Genomic DNA, 23,030 nt, shown 5'->3' on the forward strand with positions numbered 1-23,030 from the left:
TTGAACCAAAAAGAAAAAAAAAAAAAAAAGGTTTACTCCAATACCCAGTTACTGCAGAGGATGGCAAAAAAAACAGCAAAGCATTTGCTCCTGAAGGGGAAAAAAAATCCTTCCTGATCCCCCGAGAGGCAAATCGGATATTTCCTAGATCAACTTTACCTATAAATATTCCCTGGATGAACTTTACCTATAAATATAGTAATGGCTAAAATCTGTTTGCCTGGACTTCTGTTTTATCAAACCAAGAAAATCTCGCTATGAGCTTGTGATAAAAAATAAAGTAAATCGGTTGAGAAGCTGAGCAATTCAAAGAGAGTATATGATGACTATAAAAGCAAAACCAAATGTTAAACACTCAGAAGAGCCAGAGATACACGCAGCTGAAGAAATAATAAAAACCTTACTTCTTCCATAAAATATGAATGTGGTCTCCACCTCCACCCCAAGCCCTACCTACTAGTTTATAAACATGATAGGAAGACCCACTGGTCAACAAATAGTCTCTGATGGTAGAAGGGGATGGAATCAAATAAAAAATGCATGTAGTATCTGTAATGTACATTTCTGAACCTCATGATTGTTTTGAGATGTGATTTCACAACTGGATTTATCAAGTGCTATAGGATGAACCTTCATTTAAAAGAACACATAGGAGAAACAATATACCGTCATATTGTTCTATAATGGCTCTTGCAATGGTGAGGTACTGGGAATGCTAATGGGGTGGACTTAACTCTGACATTCCTTCAAGGGATACAAGACAGCTTGTGATTTAAAGTGGAACTTTAGTCAGAAAATTAAGTCTTGCTAGATCACGTCAGGCTGGTCCCTTTTGCAGGTGTAGCTATGTAAAACATTAAAAATAAGTGCCTCTACGGTTTAAAATCCAGTAATACACTGTCCCACACATGCTCAGTTGCTCTCTATTCTAGCCATTTTTAGGGCACTGTGCCGAATTTGTAGAGGCCGATCTGCTGACAGTCTAAAGATTAATATGGAACTAAACCCATCGATTTAAAAGTTTCAAAAAACAGTTAAATTCCCGGCATGCCAGAAATGCAAACCCCCAATTCACAGCTATGCGGCTGCGCGGGCTGCGTTTTGCACAGGCACAAGAGCCCATTCATTTGAACGGACTCCCGTGCCCGTGACACACAGGGAAGAAGTCCCTGCACTTCTTTGAAAAGCGCAGCCCGCACGGGAACCTCAGTTCCAAGTACGTTTGCGTTTCCCAGTGTGGGCGACGTACCATTAGAACTAATGTCACCCGCCCGCGGGTCCGCATTTCTCTGTGCGGGTGGTGCAGCTGCACGGATTTTCGTGCGGATCCGCATCGGCACCACCCGCACAGATCTGAACCTAGGGTAACTGTCACATTTGCTTGTGTTCTCAACCAAACTGTCTAACCATCAAATGACTGGTGTTACAACTTATCATATGTGCAGCACTATGGCAATTTCTGCTCAACGCAGAGTTTAGTTCTGCTCTGACTACCGCTCAGGGCTCTGGGCTTCAACAAAACGGCAGCCTCCAGCAAAAAGAAACAAACAATTCTGGAGGCAATATACAGCACACAATAATTTTGGTTGCATAACTATTAAATGTGGAATCTATGCTCCTTGCTAAAAAAAACATAATTATTTTATCAATTGTTATAAGTTCCGCTTTAACTTTCCAACAGTCACACAAAACTGAAATGTCAAGTCTAGGTGAAGCTCACCTTTGAAACAAATGATACATGAGCTCATGTTTTTCAGGCAATAACGACACATGCAGGATGCATACTATATCATTTTAAAAGACAATGTATGCTAGCATCTATTTTCAAATCTAATACTCACATACTAGGGCTCAACACTTTTAGATTTGACCATGTTTGTTTGGGTATCAACAAATTTGTTCCATACCTGTGTCATGGAAGATCAAAGTGAACTATCCTTTGAATGTATCTTACAATGGCTTACCATAGGTGGTGGCAGCATTAGTTTGGGATTCAGAAGACCAGAATCACACCGATTCTCTCCTGGATTCTTCTTTGGAGTCACTATTGTCCCAGAGTTAACAGTTTGCACAGTCTCATCAAATCTGTCCAGAAAATAAATTCAATATGTAAGCTGGAGAATTATATTCTAGAATATGATCATTGCAGGTGAATAACTATCGATATAAAATGCTCTCAGTCACGTACTTTGGTACTCGATAACTTAGAACATTTGATGTGCACATAAAATCCAGTATTATAATGCTAGTTTTTTTTACCGTTTGTGATATTCAGTGAGACTGTCTCCTTCCTCAAAAACCTTACGGCCTGCAAAATCAATAGTGACTTTACGAGAGAGTCGGGAAGCATGACGCAGTTCTTGCAGCTCTTGTTCCTTCTTACGGAGGGCCTCCCTTTCTGCCATGGACAACCACTGGTTGGAATCAGTGGAGAAGTAATCTGATTCATCATCAATCACATGTGTGCGCCGTACACTGTAGACAACAAGCACATTTTAAAAATAAAGCCAATTGGGATTTCTTTTCTTCTACTGTGTTTAGAGGAATTTGTAAAAGCATCAAATACCTAGTCTTGTCATACTCCAGAAGCTTATCACGATGCTGCAAAGCTTTTACTAAACCCTCCTTCATCCGCATTTCTTGATGTGGGAGTAGATCCATGGAAGAACCATCCATCTTTAGAGAGGCATCAGAAACTGGAATTGAAAACCAAAATCAAAAAGTGATTTGCTATGTCATAGGGAACATTTAGAAACTCTAATTATGGCTAAGCAAGACCTTACAAATTTACTTTTTACCTGGAATTCCTCCAAAAAATAGCACTGTACTTTCTGGTATGTAAGAGTGCCTTAGTACTTCTGTACATACAGATTAATAGCTGTACATCTGTAGTATGTAAGATCTAAGGTATTGCTGACTCTCACTGCTAATGAGATTTTGTGATGTAACTACTGTGCGGCTCAGTGTTCTCTTTGCCAGTAGCTCTAACATGAAAAACCAAAGCCCTGCCACTACCAAGATGGCTGCCTCTACACAAACGCAGAACAAGGCATGATCAAGTCAATAATGAGCTAAAGATCAGCTGCAGGAAAATCACAGGCAATACTGCTGACTGGTTCTTTGTCCCTCTGCCTTCCTGTTTTTGGGCACATCTTCCTATTTAACAGTTCACCAATATCCACATTTTTTCCTTTTTTTGAGCCATGCAGATAGGTAGTATTCAATCCATCCACTCATCCAGACCCAACCCTCCATTATTTTACTCAGCTCAAGGATTTCTTTAATTGAATAGGTATTACCAGATAGATATGTAAAATTAATTAAATGTGAGAACATACGGTATGTGATGGATATTTCTGTTTCTGACAGTGCTTACTACATTAGCTGACAGTAAATAAAACATTCATATTCAAGCTAGTAATAAACAATATTAAACTGGACTTGTCCTGAGGTTTCCCCACTCAGAACATAGCAGAGTGTCAACTGTGCAATGCAAGGGCCTGCCTGATTGTCATGTTTCACATGAGTGTCATATGCCTTTAAGTGTTCTTTGTATTTTGTCTCTGCTCCTCCCCTCCCCTTGGTTTAGTTCATGCTGTATAGATAGCTCCACCCCTTTGTTCATGTTCCCAGCAGGGGTGGACTGACCATTTGGAAACTCAGGCACTGCCCGAGGGCCCGGGGTCAGTAGGGGGCCCCATGAGATGCCCCTGATACCTTTTTCATAGGCTTTTTTGAGTTTGGGCAAGAACACAGGGGCCCCATGATCCTCTATTTCCCAGGGGGCCCCATGAGTTGTCAGTCCGCCCCTGGTTCCCAGTAATGCACCTCAGCTTCAAGCCTCATGTCTCCTGGAGTAGATCACATTATGATCTTTTGACCTATCCGATGTTCATTGTTGTAAGATTCTCTTAGTTTATAGAATAAACTTCACAGATCTACAAGGTGTCGTCTGGATCGAGTGACTGCCTGTTTTATTCACATAAGATTGGAGTTATTGCTATCTCATCACAACTGTAAGTTACAGAGATCACACTTTCAATGCTTAGATTGGAAAGACAAAACACTGATTGAATAAAGATGGATCAGTTAGTTCAGGTAGGTCCTCATATTATATAGTAATGCAAATTCCAACTTTGTTTTGTATAAACTCAAAAGTTCACCATACATGTTACAATCTTTGCACAATCAAAGTCTGCCTTACCTCCCATTAGTTTCTTCCTTAATTTCTGACTCTTGTTTGAGTCTCTCATTAAAATATCTTGCTCTTCCTTTGTGCAAACCTAAGGCATGGGGCACAAAAAGCAAAATGTGACTCCTAGTATAAAATATAAAACACACCGTACAGCTCTCTCTTTTTGAATATAATGCATAGAACTATTATGGAAGATTATTCACACCAGTACAAGGTAAAAAATTGCTTATAACATTAGTTTTCATAGGTACTTTTTGGGATTGTAGAATTTCAAGAGAACCTATCATCAGTATGTGTCAGTTGCCAGCATTTCAAACAACCGCTGGTTTCTTCCTTTTAGAAAATAAGTTTTTTCACCATTTTTTCATCTTGTTGCATCTCAGTGGTGCTTTTCAACCTCACCTGTCTACATGTACTCATTTCAGCAGTAGCAACATGTCATTGCTCAGGACAGGCATCCCAATGGTTACAACAATGGAACATGCCTGCATAACAAGTGTTGGCACTGCCATGTATAGTTTCAAGCAGAAGCACATGACAGGGTGAAATGCAGGAGAACAATTAGCAGAATCGGCAGGTGGTATTCCTATTGAAACTAAATTAACATGTTAAATATTATATGAGATTTTTGTGACTGGTTTTACATTGTCATTATATTTTTTACAGACTTACTATTAAGTGCCCTGTGAGTAAGCTTTTAATTGCCTGGTTAGTGCAGAAAGTGTAGAGGGGTGCCTAAAGTCCGACAGTATCTGCCATGATGACCATGCACAGTATTCCATTGCAAAAAGAGTAGAACAGAACAAAGCCCAAGAGATTACCATGTTATGTACTATGTAAACAGAAAAATCTAGGCGAGTAGTAAACAACCCTGGAGAGGTGGAGATCTACCTGAACATCAAAGAAGAGATCAGAGATTAGGGTGTGGTGAGCTATTTTTTTGGTGTTGTTTTTTTAATACAAAAAAAAAAAAAAAGTAACCAAGCAATGTCCCATTAAAAACCAAGGTAAATTTGAAGATTTCAGGAGTTGGTATTAAAGTGTTTCTAAACCCACAACAGTAAAATCAGCTGGTATATGCAGTAAAGCATGCATGTTATGCTCACTCTGGAACCTAGGGGATTAATCCACCTCATTGTGTAAAAAGGATGTTTGATCCTGATAGAACAGGGCCTTGGGGGCAAGCTGCATATGCTCAGTTTGGTGTGTATTGCTAGATAGTTTCTTGAGATTGGTCCTCTGCTGATCACATGCACTATCAGCACTGTCCAGACAGAGGGTCAGGGTTCCCGCAGTCTCATAGGACAAGGAGAATGAAAACTCCTATATACATCTTTAACCAGTGTTCCGCAGTACACTGATAGAAGTCACAAGACTGCTCTAACTGCTGATGAGAAAAGGTATTTAGCAGTTTATATTTGCTAAAATAATTGCATTTCCATGTTCTGTGTACTGTGGGAGACCGGATATAGTGAATGCAGGGTCCTGGGTTTAGTAACACTTTAAGTAAAAGAGTTCAGAGGTATGTATTGCACAGTGCAAGGGTCAAGGGTAAGTAGACTTCAGAGATATGTGCAGAAGTGTACCCCATCTCTCTGCACCCCACTTTCTTTATTAGCGTTTGCACCACACATTCACATTTTATCATGATCAGAGCTAGGAGTGACACTAACACTGCTCACTGCAGACTGTGCATGCAGCTTGCCCTTTTCCTCCAAACACCACACAAGTATGACCAAGAATCCTGAGTGCAGGGGAAGCATCTAATCCAACCAGAATTTTAACCTTTTTACGGAACACATAAAACTACTCTGCAGTTCTTCCAACCACACAGGGAACACCAGGTGGGCAGCTAGCAGTATTGTAGGGTCACGGTCTGCGAGTTACATGGCCACAATTAACTGGTTGCCAATTGCCAACTCCCAAATTATAGGATCGCCTTTATTATTGTCTCACGCTAATCATTTGTATTTCTTAGCATTACTGTACAGAATGTAAAAATTACACTAATGTCTTTATCTGGCTTTATAAAACAAAATTTGTTAAATGTAAACACAAAAAAATGTAACATATTTAAGAACCTCATACTTAAGAGGTATGTAAACAACTACAGGGCTCTGTAATCTGACTCTGTTATACAGTCTCAGGAGCTGGAAGACGACATTCATGACAGTGTGTGAGCAAAGTTAACAGGGCAATGAATATAAAGACTTGAGGTAATCTTGGATCACCAAAACTCAAGCTATGTCAGGCACTGGACAGAGTAAATAGGATAAATAGTATGGAAAATATAATCATCATAAGTAAGGTTGCACAATTCTAATAAGATTAAATATTCTTGTTATTTTATATCCACAATTGTAAATTGTTCTCTTTAAACTACAGTAGGTCCAAAAGTTCAACCAATACTTTTGTAAATTTTTTAAAAGAAACTGACTTTTGTACCAAAATTCTGTTCATTAAAAGGCATAAAAAAAGTTAAAACAAAAATCAGAGGATAAGCTCACCTTTGGGAACATGTTACATGTTCCACCCGCTTTTAGGGTGTAACATGCTCCCATAGCAACAGATGCAGATGCCCCCCTGACAGTACGGGGAGAAGACTCCCCGTACTATCTGTTAAATTTAAAAACAGCGCAACTGTACGGGGCTCCGCCCACACATCCGTGAATGAATGAACTGCAAGTCCCGAAAGCCTTAGCGGCTGTCGGCTTGTAGTTTTCAATGAACTACCACTGCGCTGTGGAGCACTGTGGTAGTTCATTGAAGCTTCCTGTCAGAAAATCTGCTTGCTCATACATCCCGTACGGCAAACAGATATTCTGACAGGTCTGCAGGACACCTGCATGGTATCAGCGATCAACTGATCGCTGGTGTAATGCTTTCCAGGCATCTGTAGACAAAATTAAAAAAATGTGCATTTATTGTTTTTATTATTTTTGTCAAAAAGGTAAAACCTTATCCTTTAAAGTGTTTTTGTATCTTAATGCAGCTTCAACCAAAGATGAATAATGCCCTTGCTATAGGTGAAGGTCATTTATGTACCTCCTGAAGCCAGATAGAAAACAGCCTCAAGGAAAAGATCATCCCATCCTGCCTTGTTGCTAGGACATCGCTAAGACAGCCCCAGCCATTACTGTTCACCTCCACCATCACAGTGAACTCTCAAACGCTATGCTCAGAGCTACTGCATCAGGGGACAGACAGCACATGTGAAGAGATTTGAATCAGAGACAGAACTCACTCATTTGACTGAGGAGGTGGTCAGTAACAGCTGGGTATCTCTTAGCAACATGGCAGGATGGGATGATGCGATGTCTGGGAGTTTTTTTAGGCAGGCTTAAGGAGATATGTAAATGCCCTAGACAAACAGCAAAGGGATTATCCAACTTTGATCAAAGCTGCACAGTTTGTTTTTATCTACAGACACCCTTTATCTGCATAGGCAGTTTATTGGCAAAGGTGAACTATGTTATTAATACCTTTGGGTCCATTTACACCATCGTTGTGCATTAATACACAGAAATGAACATTCGTTTTTTTCTGGTTTAATGAATGTTGAGTTGAAGTAGAACTAAAGCCAAAAGTATAGATTTATTACCCGTGTGTGTGTGTGTGTGTGTGTGTGTGTGTGTGTATTTATTTATTTTTTGTTATTTATATCTTACTGGGGATACTCTGCCCCAGAGGCACAAGAAAGGATAGAAAAACTCTCCAAAATGAGTGAAATCCCATCTTAGACAGCTGTCATCAGAACTAGTGTCAACACAGGAAGATTTCTTCTCTATTCATGTTCTGGAAGTAGCACACAATTGAGATTTTCCCTTACTTTTACTCTTGTTGATAGTTGTCATCAGGTTAAACAGAGAGGATGACAAAGCCAGCAATAGAAACCTAACTGGTGTTTTAATCTCTCTAGTCTAGCAAATCTAAGGGTCACCATGCACATTACAACCTGACTATACAATCAACTTTAGATTTACCAAAACTATGTAATATGAGGACCTATTATATCCAAATAATTTGCATCAGATCAGGCAGGCCCTTATACTACTTACAGTTGGTGGTAGATTCAAAGGAGGTTGTACAATCAGATTGTGACATGTTCGATGAGCTTAAAGAGGAACTATTCTCACCTACAGACCAGCATCTCGGAGCTCCCTGCCGGCCGCTGACATCTTCTTTCATTGGCCAGCCCAAGATGACATCAGTCCAGTTTGCTTTGGCAAAATTGCTGAATTTGTACAATGAGCTGTGCATGCGAAGCTCACTGTACAGAAGCAGACAGGCAGGTAAATACCTTTAATGCAGAAGAGACAAAGCATGACACTTCTGTAATAAAGTCCTGCCTGGTAACAAAGTAAATTCTGCAAAGTAAATGTTTTATGAAGAAAAAAAGATGAGGGAAACTATATGATAGGTAATAATTTCCCTTTCATCCTCTAGGTCTCAAGTACTATACATGTGACTTCTGACTTATGGGAGAGATGAGGAAGCATTTAGAGTGTATCTCACTTGTAGTCCCCACTATAATGTATAGCGCTGAGCAAACCTTTTGGCGCTATATAAATACTGTATAATAATAATAATAGTCATTAAACGGCTTTGCAAGAGGATCTAGAGCTGGTTGTACTATCCTGCCATATGGAAGCAGAGAAGAAGAGTTAAAAAAAACAAATGTTGCAGCGCACATCTGTGTGTTTTGTTATGCTACTGCGCGGGTACATTTTTATTTATTGTATATGTGTGTTGGAGTACCATTAAAAAAATGGCAGTGGGATGCAACAAATATATGTAGTTTGTAGCAATGTACATTTTTACAGCTGATTACCACACACTGTCTGCATTTGGCACTGTGCACCTGCATGAACGGCAGATTTGGAGCAGCGTCTGTCTGTGCAGCTGACGCGTCCCATTTGACATCAATAGGGCTGCATGGAACACCTGTGTTTCTCCATGCGGGTAAACACAACGCTCCGCAGGTTTACGATTTAGCATGAGGCCTGTGAATGAGGCCTTCCTGTAATTACTCTTCGTTTATTAATGCACCAAGGAATTCTGTAGACAACTGTAATAGAATTTGTAACTAGTAATACACTGCTTTAAGTAAAGGCTGCTTATAGATTGTGTTGAAGTTGAGTCTCTCGCATATTATATTTAACCAAATTAGCAACTGTTGATGTGATCCATCTAGTATTTTTTGGAATCATCATCAATGCTGTGAATTTATTCATGAACACCATGTATTTGTATAATAAACTCTCAGACTCTTACCAAGCTTCCACAAAACAGACAAGGTCCAGACCCCTCCTGTTCACATACTATACGTCCACATGTCATACAGTTGTTGATGAGCTTATGCTTCTGGGCCAGGCACTCGCATGGATAACGCCCAGGAATCAGCACAGCCAGTCGGTCCTGTCCCTCTTTGGTGTACAAATTGACATACTTCTGTTTTTTCTTGGAGGACGAGAGATTAGCTGTCTCCTGAGCCTGATGACAGATAAAAAAAAAAAAGATTGATTACATGATAAAAATAGACACCACAATGATGTACACACAAAAGAAGCATGATAGTGGCCTCATCTGATATAAAGGGCAAGTCTCTGTAAATTTGATACATAAAAAGACTTTTCAAAAAGGCGGTGTAGTAGGAAGGTGACACAAACCCAGCTGACTTCCGATAACTAATCCTATAAACAAATTAATATTACCAAGTGTTAGCTGTAAGCCTCCTGTAGCTATAACCACAAAAAAAAAAAAAAAAAAAAAAAAAAAAAAAAGAGAAGATGCTGACACGTGCTAAGGCAGCAAATTCAATATGAAAGTGTTGCCAGTTAAAGGCAAAAAGTACCTGAGCTATTTTTGGCACTATGCATTGTGGTATGCTAAAGATCTTGTTCATTTCGTCTTACTGTGTATGTGTGTTTTAGAACCATTCAGAAATGAGTGGCAGTGCGCTGCAACACACAAATACCCCTGCATTTACGTGTGTTGCAGAAATGCATATTTTTTATTTATTTATTTATTTTAAGTGGGTTGTCGCAGTGCAATAGTGTGAACACAGTCTTTTACAGTTGCAAGAAAAAGTATGTGAACCCCTTGGGATTACATGGAGTTTTGCATGAATTGGGCATAAAATGTGCTCTGAACGTCAGCTAAGTCACAACAATAGAAGAACACAGTCTGCTGAACATAATACTACACAAACATTAGATGTTGCCATGGTTTAATTGCACATAACATGTAAACATTCACAGTGCAGGGAGGAAAAAGTATTTGAGGCCCTAGCTTAATGACTTCTCCCAGAGCTAATTGGAGCCAGGAGTGAGCCAACCTTGACTCTAATCAGTGTGATGATATTGGATGTGTTGCTGACAGCTGTCCTGCCCTTGAAAAACACACACCTGTTTTGGGTTTACTGGTTTCAAGAAGCACTGTCTGATGTGAACCATGCCTCGCAGAAAAGAGCTCTCAGAAGACCTACGATCAAGAATTGTTGACTTGCATGAAGCTGGAAAGGGTTACAAAAGTATCTCCAAAAGCCTTGATGTTCATGGGTCCACGGTAAGACAGACTGTCTACAAATGGAGAAAGTTTAGCACTGTTGCTACTCTCCCTAGGCGTGGTCGTCCTGTAAAAATGACTGCAAGAGCACAGCGCAGAATGCTGCATAAAGTAAAGAAAAATCCCAGAGTGTCAGCTAAAGACCTACAGAAATCTCTGGCACGTGCTAACATTTTTGTTGACACATCTACAATAAAGAAAACATTAAACAAGAATGGAGTACATGGGAGGACACCACACCATTGCTGTCCAAAAAGAATATTGCAGCACGTTTGAAGTTTGCAAAAGAGCACCTGGATGTTCCACAGCACTACTGGCAAAATATACTGTGGACAGATGAAACCAAGATTGACTTGTTTGGGAAGAACACACAACACTATGTGTGGAGAAAAAAAGGCACAGCACACCAACATCAAAACCTCATCCCCACTGTAAAACATGGCGGAGGGAGCATTATGGTTTGGGGAAGCTTTCCTGCCTCAGGGCCTGGACGGATTGTTGTTATTGATGGGAAAATGAATTCCAGAGTTTATCAAGACATTTTGCAGGAAAACGTACGACCATCTGTCCGCCAACTGAAGCTCCGCAGAGGATGGGTGATGCAACAGGACAATAACCCAAAGCATACAAGTAATTCAACAAAAAAATGGCTGCAACAGCACAGAATACGCCTTCTGGAGTGGCCCAGTCAGAGTCCTGACCTCAACCCGATTGAAATGCTGTGGCATGACCTTAAGAGAGCGATTCACACCAGACATCCCAAGAATATTGCTACACTGAAACAGTTTTGTGAAGAGGAGTGGTCCAAAATGACTCCAGATCGTTGTGCAGGTCTGATCTGCAACTACAGGAAACGTTTGGTTGAGGTTATTGCTGCCAAAGGAGGGTCAACCAGTTATTAAGTCCAAAGGTTTACATACTTTTTCCTCCCTGCACTGTGAATGTTTACATGTTATGTGCAATTAAACCATGGCAACATCTAATGTTTGTGTAGTATTATGTTCAGCAGACTGTGTTCTTCTATTATTGTGACTTAGATGACATTCAGAGCACATTTTATGCCCAATTCATGCAAAACTCCACGTAATCCCAAGGGGTTCACATACTTTTTCTTGCAACTGTATGTCAACATTTGACCCACACGCTGCAGGCTAACTCTGGGGCAGGGACACACTCATTCAGTATTGCTTAAAATGAGGTGACTGGCCAGAGACAATTATGCAGCTAATAAATCAGACAGTGGCAAGTTCCAGCAGTCAGATTTTAGATTAACGGCAGATTATACCTTTTTATATTATTATTTTTATAAGGAATGTAGGGGAAGAGGAACAGCAGCTGGATTATTTTCAGTGTACTGTGAAAGCTAACAGCTGCTGCATATGGATTGGGACAGCTTCCCTTTACATAATGTAGCCCAAAAGAACTGATAAACTGAAGCAATAGAGAATGAGAACACATCACTAACTCAAACATTTTGTATAGCCTTGTTTTTGTTTCTGTTTTCTACCCTCCCTGACATATTATTATCCTCATACTGTGCTGGCTACAGTATTGTTGCTATAAAAGCTACTTTCACACTGCTCCACTGGAAAAAAATGCATCAAAAATGCATATGCAATGCACATGAGAGATTAAATCCTAAAGACCTGAGCATGAGTTATCAAGGAGATATCACAAGAAATTAAAAACTTTGCCATTGTAGACTGTTTAGAAGAGTTAGAGTAGACACTAGCCCCATACATAACCCATAATCAATTTTAAAGAGAGAGCATCTAGCAAATAATTAAAGTTATGTCTGTATAAATTACTGTTTGAGCTTGCTCTTATGTACGCATTTTGCCATTGTCACTTTTCATTTGATGGTATAGGAGCATTTCTGTCTAAGCATTCTGCAACTGATTTGCAAAAACTGGAGCACAGAGCAAATACCCTCAGTAGGTTTTATCTTTCCTCCTTTGCTCTTTGTAAGTTTAGGCATGCACTCTCTAGCCTTTATTAGGAAAATAATATAATTAGGAAGGAGTATTATAGGTGACACCGCTCACTAACTTTTATCCTTCCACTCCACCCCTACTCCAATCCTCTACAAGATTAAATTGCTTTTTTTGACATTTTTATTTACTTTTTTTTAGAAAATGTTATGCCCCTCCCCCTCCCCCCTTGCACATCATTTACCTAGGCAAATGACAAACATTGTGCTCCCTTTGCCTCCTGGGATATGCATGTCACATATTCCAGGGTGCATAGCCTTTCATTGAAGAAAGGGGGAGGGGGTGGGTCTATTGGCATGTCATTTGTAGGCACATCGGCTGAACCCGGAACAACCTGTCAATGATGTCACACGGAAACATGGCAACGTGGGACCGAGTGCTGCCAGAAGAGAAGAGCATCTCCACTGGACAACGCTGGATCTGCTGGTGGCGATTGTCTAAAATGTGCTGATCTCCTCCCCAGGTAAGCAGCCTTAAAAATTTTATATATATATATATATATATATATATATAATGGGGGAGGGTGAAATTCCTTTTTAAGAAATCATGGTTGTGAACCGTTAAGCGTTGGTTCCTCCCTTCTCTCTATGGTCTGTGAACTGACTTTTGTGGTATTACTGGATAGAATGGCTTACAAGTATTAAAACACAATTCCATTTGTTGCATTTTTTATGCATTTGAGTTGCGGTTTTACCCACTGGACAAAGCAGTTCCCACAGATGCATTGCATTTTTGATGCATTGTAGATGCAGTTTCCATTTATTTCAATGAAAAAACATGCACCAAAAATGCAGCAAGCAGGACTTTTAAAAACACAACTGAAGCGCAATGGACCAGTGTGAAGAGCTTCATAGGATTTAAAGGAATCCATTTTCCTTCGGCTTTTTTAACTGAACAAAAACAGATGTATGAAAGCAACCTAAGACATAAGACATGCTGAACACCCTATCAATACATTATTTCATTAACTAAAAACAATGGCCCTTAAATAAATATGTTCAAAGAATAAATACATTATCTAAACTGCAATTATTTACAAAAGCCATTTAGGCCTTATGTACACAAAGCTTAAAAAAATGCCACTTATACAGGCAGTTTTGTTTTGGAAAAGCACCTCCAGGTCAGCCTATGTGGCCATGCACACATAGGTGTTTACACATGTATTAGAAGAGGAGTGTTTACAGGCAAAAAAAACACACCAAAGGTTCATTCTTGAGAGGAGCTTAAAAGAAAAAAAAAAACACATTCCAATGGCCAGAATATATGAAAGGATAAGTTCACATTTGGGAACAGGTTACATGTTCCACCGATTTTACGGTGGAAAATGGGTTTTCACAGATGCAGCTGCTGCCCACTGCTCTCTCTCCCTGTGACAGCAGTATGGGGAGAATTTCCCCATACTAGCTGTCACTTTTTGAAAACAGCACGACCATGCAGGGCTTCGCACACACTGCCGCGTCATTCATGCACAGAGTTCTGTGAATGAATGAACTACAAGTACAGTGTACAAGTACACTCACAGTCTGCACGAGTCCTGCATGGCACCAGAGATCTCCTGATCCCTGGTGCAATGCTTTCCAGGCTCCAAAAAAAAAAGAAGGAAAAAAAAATAGTAAATGCAAATGTTTTTACCTGAATTATCTTTTTTTTTTTTAAAGTGAACTTTAATATTCTGGCCAGTTAAATGCATTTATGCTCAAATGCCATATGCACATAATCATGTGTGCAATACGCAGTTTTTAGCACATTTTGTTTTTATCTGCCAACAGCTTTGGCACTCAGAGGGGCTTTTTCAGATGCCCCATATGCCTGAGACCTTAAAGTATAAATCCTCTCTAATCACGTAAACTGATTTGCATACAGACCTTGGCCAGATCCATAGGAGTTTTGACTTCTTCTGCAGCAGTATCAGCCACAGCATACACTGGCAGTGGCTCCATCTTGTTCCTTCCTTTACGCCTGCCTCTTCTTGACTGGTCTATTAAGAATGATGGACCAGAAACTTCTGTATCTTAAAGAAAACTGTGGTCACTTTCATTGTAGAACAGCATTTTAATAACAATACAAATAATAGTTATTTTTGACATTCCAGTATAAGCGTACAGTAAAAATTCCCTTTCATCTTGTGAGTGCTACCCGTCTGTTGGCCATCTCCTTCCTCAACTTCCTGGATTCCATGCATGCTTTTCAGCTTCTCCTCTGCTGTTTTCTTTCCATTTTGATTGACTAAACATCCCATGAAACCTTTCCGACTGCAAGCAGTGATTCCTGTACTGACTCTGCCTCCTGAAACTCCCCCTCTCAGCACCTCTGTAGGTCAGAAGGCAGGTTCTGTGAAATGTGTGACTCAGCAATGCCTACCCACAGGACATAGTAAATACATGTCACAGATCTCAAGGAAGTATGTTTCCATTCAAGTCTGTGGAGCTACAAATCGCATTGCACTTTACTCGCACAGGACCCGTTTTCAAATCGCATCAGATTCGCACTACATATATGTGAATGGCCTCTGTAGAAACTCATGTTCTTTCACTTGTCATGTGATTCTGTGCTTTCTGGAGCGCATCAGCAATTGCATCAATGTGAACAAAAGGGCTAAATGTGTGGGGATCTTCACAAAGTAAGTTTATGAATGTCAAGATTGTTCTGAATAAAAGAAGTACGTTAAAAAAAAAAAAAGATAAACAATGTGGAAGTTAATAATTGGTTTTACATTTCAACCAAAGACATGCTTTAAGCAAAAAAGGGAAATCTACATCAGAACTGCCATCTTAAAAAAATGTTTTAAGAAAGCTAAGTCCCATCTACATATCACATTTTATAATATGGCTGTTTGGGCTTTAACCCATCAATATATTTATTACTGGAAAGAAAATATCCTTAATTGAAGTTGCACTCTTACATAGCTAGTCTGGCTGAAAAAAAGAAAAAAAAGTTCATCCAGATCAACCATTAAAAAAAAAACAAAAAAAAAAAAAAAAGGGTATAATCCTACACCCACAGTTGATCCAGAAGAAGGCAAAAAAAAACCCCCCAGCAAAGCATGATCCAATTTGCTCCTGCAGGGGAAAAAAGTTCTTCCTGATCCCCCGAGAAGCAATCAGATATTCCCTGGAACAATTTTACCTATAAATGTTAGTATCCAGTTATATTCTGTGTATCTAGGATAGAATCCAGGCCTTTTTTAAAGCCATCCACTGAGCTGGCCAGAACCAACTCTTGAGGGAGTCTATTCCACATTCTCACAGCTCTTACTGTGAAGAAACCTTTCTGTGTTTGGGGATTAAATTTATTTTCCTCGAGATGTAAAGTATGCCCCCTTGTCCTCCGATGACCTCAGGGTGAATAACTCTACACCAAGTTCACTATATGAACCACTGATGTATTTATACATGTTGATCATATCCCCCCTTAATCTCCTCTTCTCGAGAATAAATTCAGTTCCTCTAATCTTTCCTCATAGCTGATCTCCTCCATGCCTCTTATCAGTTTGGTTGCCCTTCTCTGTACTTTCTCCAGTTCCCCAATGTTCTTTTTCTGAATTGGTGCCCAAAACTGAACTGCATATTCCAGATGAGGTGTTACTAATGATTTGTACCGGGGTAATATGATATCTCTCTCTCTGGAGTCTATACCTCTTTTAATACAAGAGAGGATTTTGCTCGCTTTAGAAACCGCAGCTTGGCATTGCATGCCATTATTAAGCTTGTGACCTACCAGAACCCCCAGATCCTTCTCCACCATTGATTCCCCCAGTTGTACCCCCCTAGTATGTATGATGCATGCATATTCTTAGCCCCCAAGTGCATAACCTTACATTTATCAACATTAAACCTCATTTGCCACATAGTTGCCCAATTAAACAGTGCATTGAGGTCGGCTTGTAAGTAGGAGACATCCTGTAAGGACGTTATTCCACTGCACAGCTTGTTGTCATCTACAAAGACTGAAATGGGATTTTTAATCCCAGACCCTACATCGTTTATAACTATATAAACGCTTGAAATCAAAGAATATGTAAACCCAACATTTCTGATGCATGTTATGTGCCTACTGTACCATGTACTTGTATGAAAAAGTATCCTGTTCTCTTTATATTGCTTCATTTGTGTGAAATACCCGGTGATCCTACCAGTCCCTCTGCATTCTTATTAGAATGGACTATAAGCATCAGAACACATTGTGGTCAGTTCTCTACCTGTGCTGGGAACTCAGCCTGCTCTCCTCCAATGTCCTGACACCCCCCCCCCCCTCCTAGCACAGCCATTTACTGGGAAGATCACCATACTTCTGTTTCTCCTCCAATAGCTCTTATGCAGAACAGAGGGAGTGTGATCATAATGTTATGAATGTGATAAAAAGAAAAAGAAAAAAAAAAAGAAGGGGGAGGGAGGGGGGGGTTGTATTTATATCTATACACAAATACGTTGCCGTTCATTTCTATTTTAAACTGAATGGGTTGTTTTACAAGGTGTGGGTTTACATATACTTTAAAGGAAACAGAAAATGTTAGCCAAAAGAGCTTATTGCATAACTGAGACTCTTATGAGATGTTTATTGTGCTGAGTTAACCAAAGCCAAGCAATGGAAAATTACTATAATTGGTTTCAGCTCCACCTGGTGTAGTTTGGAGTTGTAGAACAATATACTATGAAGTATTGTGACTGACCTAATTTGGGGGACAATAATGGATTGCTGTGGGAATAAATCAAATACTCATCATATTCTGGTATTACCTCCAGCTAAGTAGCAGCATAGTTGATCAGGACTGCATCATTAAAGTGTTACTAAACCCAGAACCTTGCATTCACTATATCTGATCTCCCACAATACACAATAACATGGAAAAGCAAATTATTTTTGTAAATAAAAACTACTAAATACCTTTTCTCATCAGCAGTTAGAGCAGTCTTGTAACTTCTATTAGTGTCCAGCAGAGCACTGGTTAAAGCTTGTAGGAGTTTTCTTTCTGCTCTAGGAGGATGAAGAACCCCTGACCTCTGTCTGGACATTGCTGATTGGCACTGTGCTTATCACATGCACTCTCCCAAGAGATAGAGATATATATATATATATATATATATATATATATATATATATATATATATATATATAAATAAATAAAACACCTCTCTAGCAATATACCCCAAATTGAGCATGTGCAGAGTGTCTCCACATGATACGTCTTGTCAGTTGATAAGCTGGGGACATAGGAAGAAGTCAGGATCAAACATCCTTTTAACACAATACAGATGATTAACCCCTTAGGTTCCATAGTGAGTATAACAAGCATGCTTTACTACATATACAGACTGATTTTACTGTTGTGGGTTTAGTAACACTTTAAGAAAAAATCGAAAAGCATATTCTTGAGATGTATGGCATACTGCAGTGGGACTACACTACTTATGGTATCTTACAATTACTCTCTGAACTGCCAAGCAAGGTTCTAAGCTGCAAATTTCAGAATCCAGCAGGTCCATTTGTCTAACTAGTCAGTAGGCACTTCTTATGGCACCAAGACACGATTCCATTGATAAAAAGCCATGCCAGCTGATTTTGTACTGACTTTCTGGATCCAATAAGGTGTTGATGGGGGGGGGGGATAGAACCGCAGTCACTCTTTCATTGCTGTCAATGTCCTCTTTAGATGACGTCACCCTCCCTATTTTTCCATTTGACCTCTGCTCCAGAGATGTGAAGGAAATTCAAAATTTTACAGCCGTCACCAAAACAGGAAGTAAAAATAAATCTTCCAATAGGGACACCTGTTCTGGTGACAACTCTCTAAAAGGGAATTTCTTTTACTTCCAGAGAATTAGTCTCCCTTTCTCTAGCATCTACCAGACACAAACAGCAAAGAAAAAGTAAACCGAAGGTGGTTTTAACACTTCCCTATGCTATCCAAAAAAGAAACTTGGCAAAGTATACACATTACTTTCAGCAGTGTCCTAAAGACTCATATTACCAAAAACCTACTGCCATCAGTATACCCAGTCAATGAATGTGACATTTTTATGTCTTGAAAGTAGATTCAGTTTTATTGGCCCGGTCCAGCTGATGGAGTCAGGGAAGCAAAACCGTATCTGTTAGAAGCAATTTTGAAGGCTTTGTTTTGGCCACTTTGCAAGAAACTCAGGAGAGGAGCTATGCAAGACTGTGAAAGACAGCAAGATACAGAAAGACAGAACATGGCAAATGGGTGACATCCAGGAAATGACAGGCAGCCATGATGTATAGCAGAACATTAGCCTGGCAAAAAGAAAGCCAAATGGAACGTGATGGTGAAATCAAGGTTCCTAATTTGAAGTTTACCAGAAAACAGTCATGGTAATGGTAACTAGTGAGCTTGCCACATATTTACCATATAGATAGTGAAGACTATCCAATAGAAACAGACAGACATTCTTAGGAATTCACAGGCTGTAAGTACAACTAACCATCTTTCCTGCAGGTTTGAGCGGAGTTGGAGCTGGATGGCTGTCTAGTCCTTTTCCACCTATGTTTAAGCTCACGTATGAATATTTGCTTCCTTTCTTCAGAACCTTGGACCAAGTCATTGACATACTCCTCAATCTCTTCTTCTGTGTCAATAGAAAGGATGTATCTGTGGGGAAAAATACAAAACTGTCCAAATGAAAAATAGGCAGGAAAGCATTTATTTTGAAGAGAAATTACTTAGGGTAGATACACTTCAAGTATAATAAATAACGGGTATCAAAAAACTGAACCATAATATACGGACTATACACAGTGCATCCAGAAAGTATTCACAGAGTTTAACGTTTGACACATTTTGTTACAGCCTTATTCCAAAACGGATTAGGTTCATTTTTTTCCTCAACATTCTGCAAACAATACCACATAATGACAACGTGAAAGAAGTTCATTTTGAAATCTTTGCAATTTATTAAAAATAAAAATACTTTCTGGATGCACTGTATTTATTCAAATCCTGCACTGCTCCTGCTAATATACAGTATTTAAAGCTGCCTGAAGGCATGTGCACAAAAAAAAAAAATTAACAGTGAACCACGATGGCATGAACAAGATCAGTAGATCAGTGAAACTTACAGTTGTACCTCGGTTTACGAACGCCTCAGTTAACATAATTTTCGGTTTACGAATGACAATCCATTGAAAATAATGCCTCGGTTTACAAATTTTTTTCACAATACGAAGCAAGTTTCCGCGGGATGCATTGCGTCTGGGAGGTTTATAGTGCCCATGCATGCTAGAGTCTGTGGGTAGCATGTGGCGTCGAGTGTGGAGGTATTGTAGTGGTTTTTGCTTTGAGTTTTGGAGCCATTCTGGAAATGGTTTAAATCATGTCCCTGTACAGTATTTATGCCTTTAAAGTGTACTTTATAAAGAGTTTTGAACAGATAAGACTTTTTTTTACTTTTTTCTGACCTCCGGAACGGTAATTGGTTTTCAATGCATTTACGAATTAATTTTTAATCATGTCCCTGTACAGTATTTATGCCTTTAAAGTGCACTTTTTATAAAGAGTTTAACAGATAAAATACTTTTTTTTTGCATTTTTCTGACCTCAGGAACGGATTAATTGGTTTTCAATGCATTCCTATTACCGCATTTCAGTTTATGAATTTTTCGCAATACAAAATGTCTCTGAGAACGCATTAAATTCGTAAACTGAGGTACCACTGTACTTATCTGAAGGTAGGGTCTACAGAATCATTAAAGAGGCTCATGTGGCCAGCCTACATTTACAAGTTGCATATCAGCAGCTAGTATCTCTGGATTTACTGATCACTTTGATATGAGGTTTTCACTGAAGATAATCTCTTCTTTTTTATTTATCGTGTGCATAGGGTTAAATGCCAAGATTTGAGAGAGCTCTAAAGCTCATTCACAAGGGCACAGCAAGGAGAACTCTGTCACTCAAATGCACAATGTACAGTTACCAGCCACAGCCTGTCTTTCATTTGTACAGACCACTGCCCACAGTTGTACTCAAACTCCCGTACTCCTGGACACAGAAATATAAAACTTCTATTAATGGTGTACGCCCCTCTGCAGCCATGTGAATGAGCCCATATAAAACTGGTAACTAGGCTTCCTCCAAATTCATTAGTATGCTGTAGGTAATGGTATCCACCTACCCAAACTTTGAGAATAAAGGACTAATGAGTTGGTAGCTTGCATCTCCCACAAGAGGACACTGAGGCCAAACTTTTAAAAGAACCGTGTCATGAAAGGACTGCCACTTCTGTCTAGGGTTGGAGTCTAGCGTGTTCAGGTCCTAGTCTGAACCCACCTAAGTTATTCCACCAGGAAGCTGTCATTACACAAAATCAATCATATGCAACTGATGCATTTGCTGCAGCTGTATGCATACCAGAGGCGTGTGTACGTTCGTGGCTTAGATGTGATGTCTGCATTCGTTTTCTCTTTTAGGCTTTCATATTTTAAATTCACTTGCTGATCCTGCCAGTAAGCCTGTTGTTTATCAACAGAACAAGGAGTCCTTTAGAAGTAGCAATTAGAGGGTTAAAGTGTTACTAAACCCAGGACCCTGCATTCACTATATCTGGTCTCCCACAGTACACACAACATGGGAGTACAATTATGTTAGTAAATATAAACTGCTAAATACCTTTTCTCATCAGCAGTTAGAGCAGTCTTGTGACTTCTACCAGTGTTCAGCTCAGCACTAGATAAAGCTAGGAGGAGGAGTTTTCTTTCTGCTCTAGAAGGATGCAAAAACCCCTGACCTCTGTCTGACCAGTGCTGATTGGCCCTGTGCTGATCACATGCACTCTTTCAAGAAAGAAGAAAAAAAAAAGACTTCTCCAGCAATACACACCAAACTGAGCATGTGCAAAACACCTACCGTTCAGTCTATGTTATCAGGAGATAAGAGGTGGTTGCTTCAGGAATCAGGAACAAACAGCCTTTTTAAACAATGCAGAGGATTAGCCCCTTAGCTTCCACAGTGAATATATCAAGCATGCTTTACTGCATATACAGACTGATTTTACTGTTGTGGGTTTAGTAACACTTTAAGACAAACCATTTCACATTGACGAGGATGCTCACAAAGGTCAGCTTTTATTTATGTAAACCCTTTATCTCAAAAGGAAAAAATGCTTGCTCCAGCTGCTTGTAAAGCTTTAGGCAGAGTTTGGCTTCAATTTGTTAGTGTATCTAAATCTGCTAGTACATCTAAAAACGCCCCTCCTAAGACTGACAACGCTGTCTGCTATGCCCCCTGTGCTCCTTCATCCAGAGCGTGGGCACTCTAATACATGAGAAGTGTTACTGGCCAGATCACCAGATGAAAACAAAGGGGAAAAAAGACTAAAAAAAGAAAACGAATGTAGCCACTATATCTAATGATTGGTAAGCTGCAATGTATTACAATGTTGGTTTGGGGTGGAAGGGTGTGCGTTCCTAGTTCTCAGATCCGCTGTCACAAAACGTAGTCATAGATTTACTAATCATAGGGTGATGATCATTCTGTCCTGGGCACATATCTCAGCTGAAAAAATACTAATCAGGAAATATCAAACGTAGCAGATCCAGCACACTGGACACATCCGCGGCTGTGCTTGTCTATCGACATAAGTGGGCAGATTATGACACTTACTGCACGATGTCCTCACTGACACTCAGACCAAACCGACTCTCCAGCTCACTGACACACCAGCTCAGCAGATCGGCGGCCATCCTGCCCTCCCCTTCTGTACAGCACTCCTGTAGGAGCCGGCACCGGTGACAGCACACGCTCGGGAGCAGCCTGATGACATCGCAGTCATGTGACCGGAAGTAGCGCATGGCCACTTTGTGATGATGATTGGTGGGTAGGGGATGTTTTGGAAGAGGATCCCTCTGGGGGAGTTTACACTGAATAACATGGCAAGCTGTGCCCCGAACTCAGTATACTCATGATGGGGGGTAAAGGGGTGACTGGCTGCTCTTGAGGAAGGAGGGGAGCTTTTAGCAGTGTGCAGTCTGTGTTTCACCACCTAGAGATCATAGAAGATGTGAACATATTACCCCATTCATCAGTGTGTCACCTGTCATCAATGAGTCCTCAGCATGTCGTCAGTCTGACATCAGTGCGTCACTGGTCGTCAGTCTGCCATCAGTGCGTCACTGGTCGTCAGTCTGCCATCAGTGCGTCACTGGTCGTCAGTCTGCCATCAGTGCGTCACTGGTCGTCAGTCTGCCATCAGTGCGTCACTGGTCGCCAGTCTGCCATCAGTGCGTCACTGGTCGTCAGTCCGCCATCAGTGCGTCACAGGTCATCA

The 23,030-nt window shown here is 40.1% G+C and overlaps 1 protein-coding gene across 2 annotated transcripts in view; it reads right to left on the reverse strand.

Moving 5' to 3' along the window:
* TRIP4 (thyroid hormone receptor interactor 4) overlaps positions 1-22,531 on the reverse strand; it is a 62,026-nt gene extending 39,495 nt beyond the window's left edge. Inside the window, exons 1-8 of one of the 2 annotated variants that reach the window (XM_089663953.1) lie at positions 22,367-22,531; positions 19,194-19,360; positions 14,619-14,758; positions 9,470-9,688; positions 4,205-4,283; positions 2,567-2,696; positions 2,260-2,475; positions 1,965-2,085 (exon numbers count right to left, since the gene is read on the reverse strand). In XM_089663953.1, the coding sequence (XP_089520079.1) occupies positions 1,965-2,085; positions 2,260-2,475; positions 2,567-2,696; positions 4,205-4,283; positions 9,470-9,688; positions 14,619-14,758; positions 19,194-19,360; positions 22,367-22,446 (1,152 nt within the window). In that variant the 5' untranslated portion in view covers positions 22,447-22,531. Of the gene's footprint in view, positions 1-1,964; positions 2,086-2,259; positions 2,476-2,566; positions 2,697-4,204; positions 4,284-9,469; positions 9,689-14,618; positions 14,765-19,193; positions 19,361-22,366 lie in introns of both variants that reach the window. The other variant, XM_089663952.1, reaches the window with a different exon arrangement.
* Positions 22,532-23,030: the final 499 nt, after the last annotated feature.

This window comes from Staurois parvus, unplaced genomic scaffold (genome assembly GCF_062004578.1).
Source record: "Staurois parvus isolate SC_StPar_1 unplaced genomic scaffold, SC_StPar_1.0 ptg001805l, whole genome shotgun sequence".
Lineage (NCBI taxonomy): Eukaryota > Metazoa > Chordata > Amphibia > Anura > Ranidae > Staurois > Staurois parvus.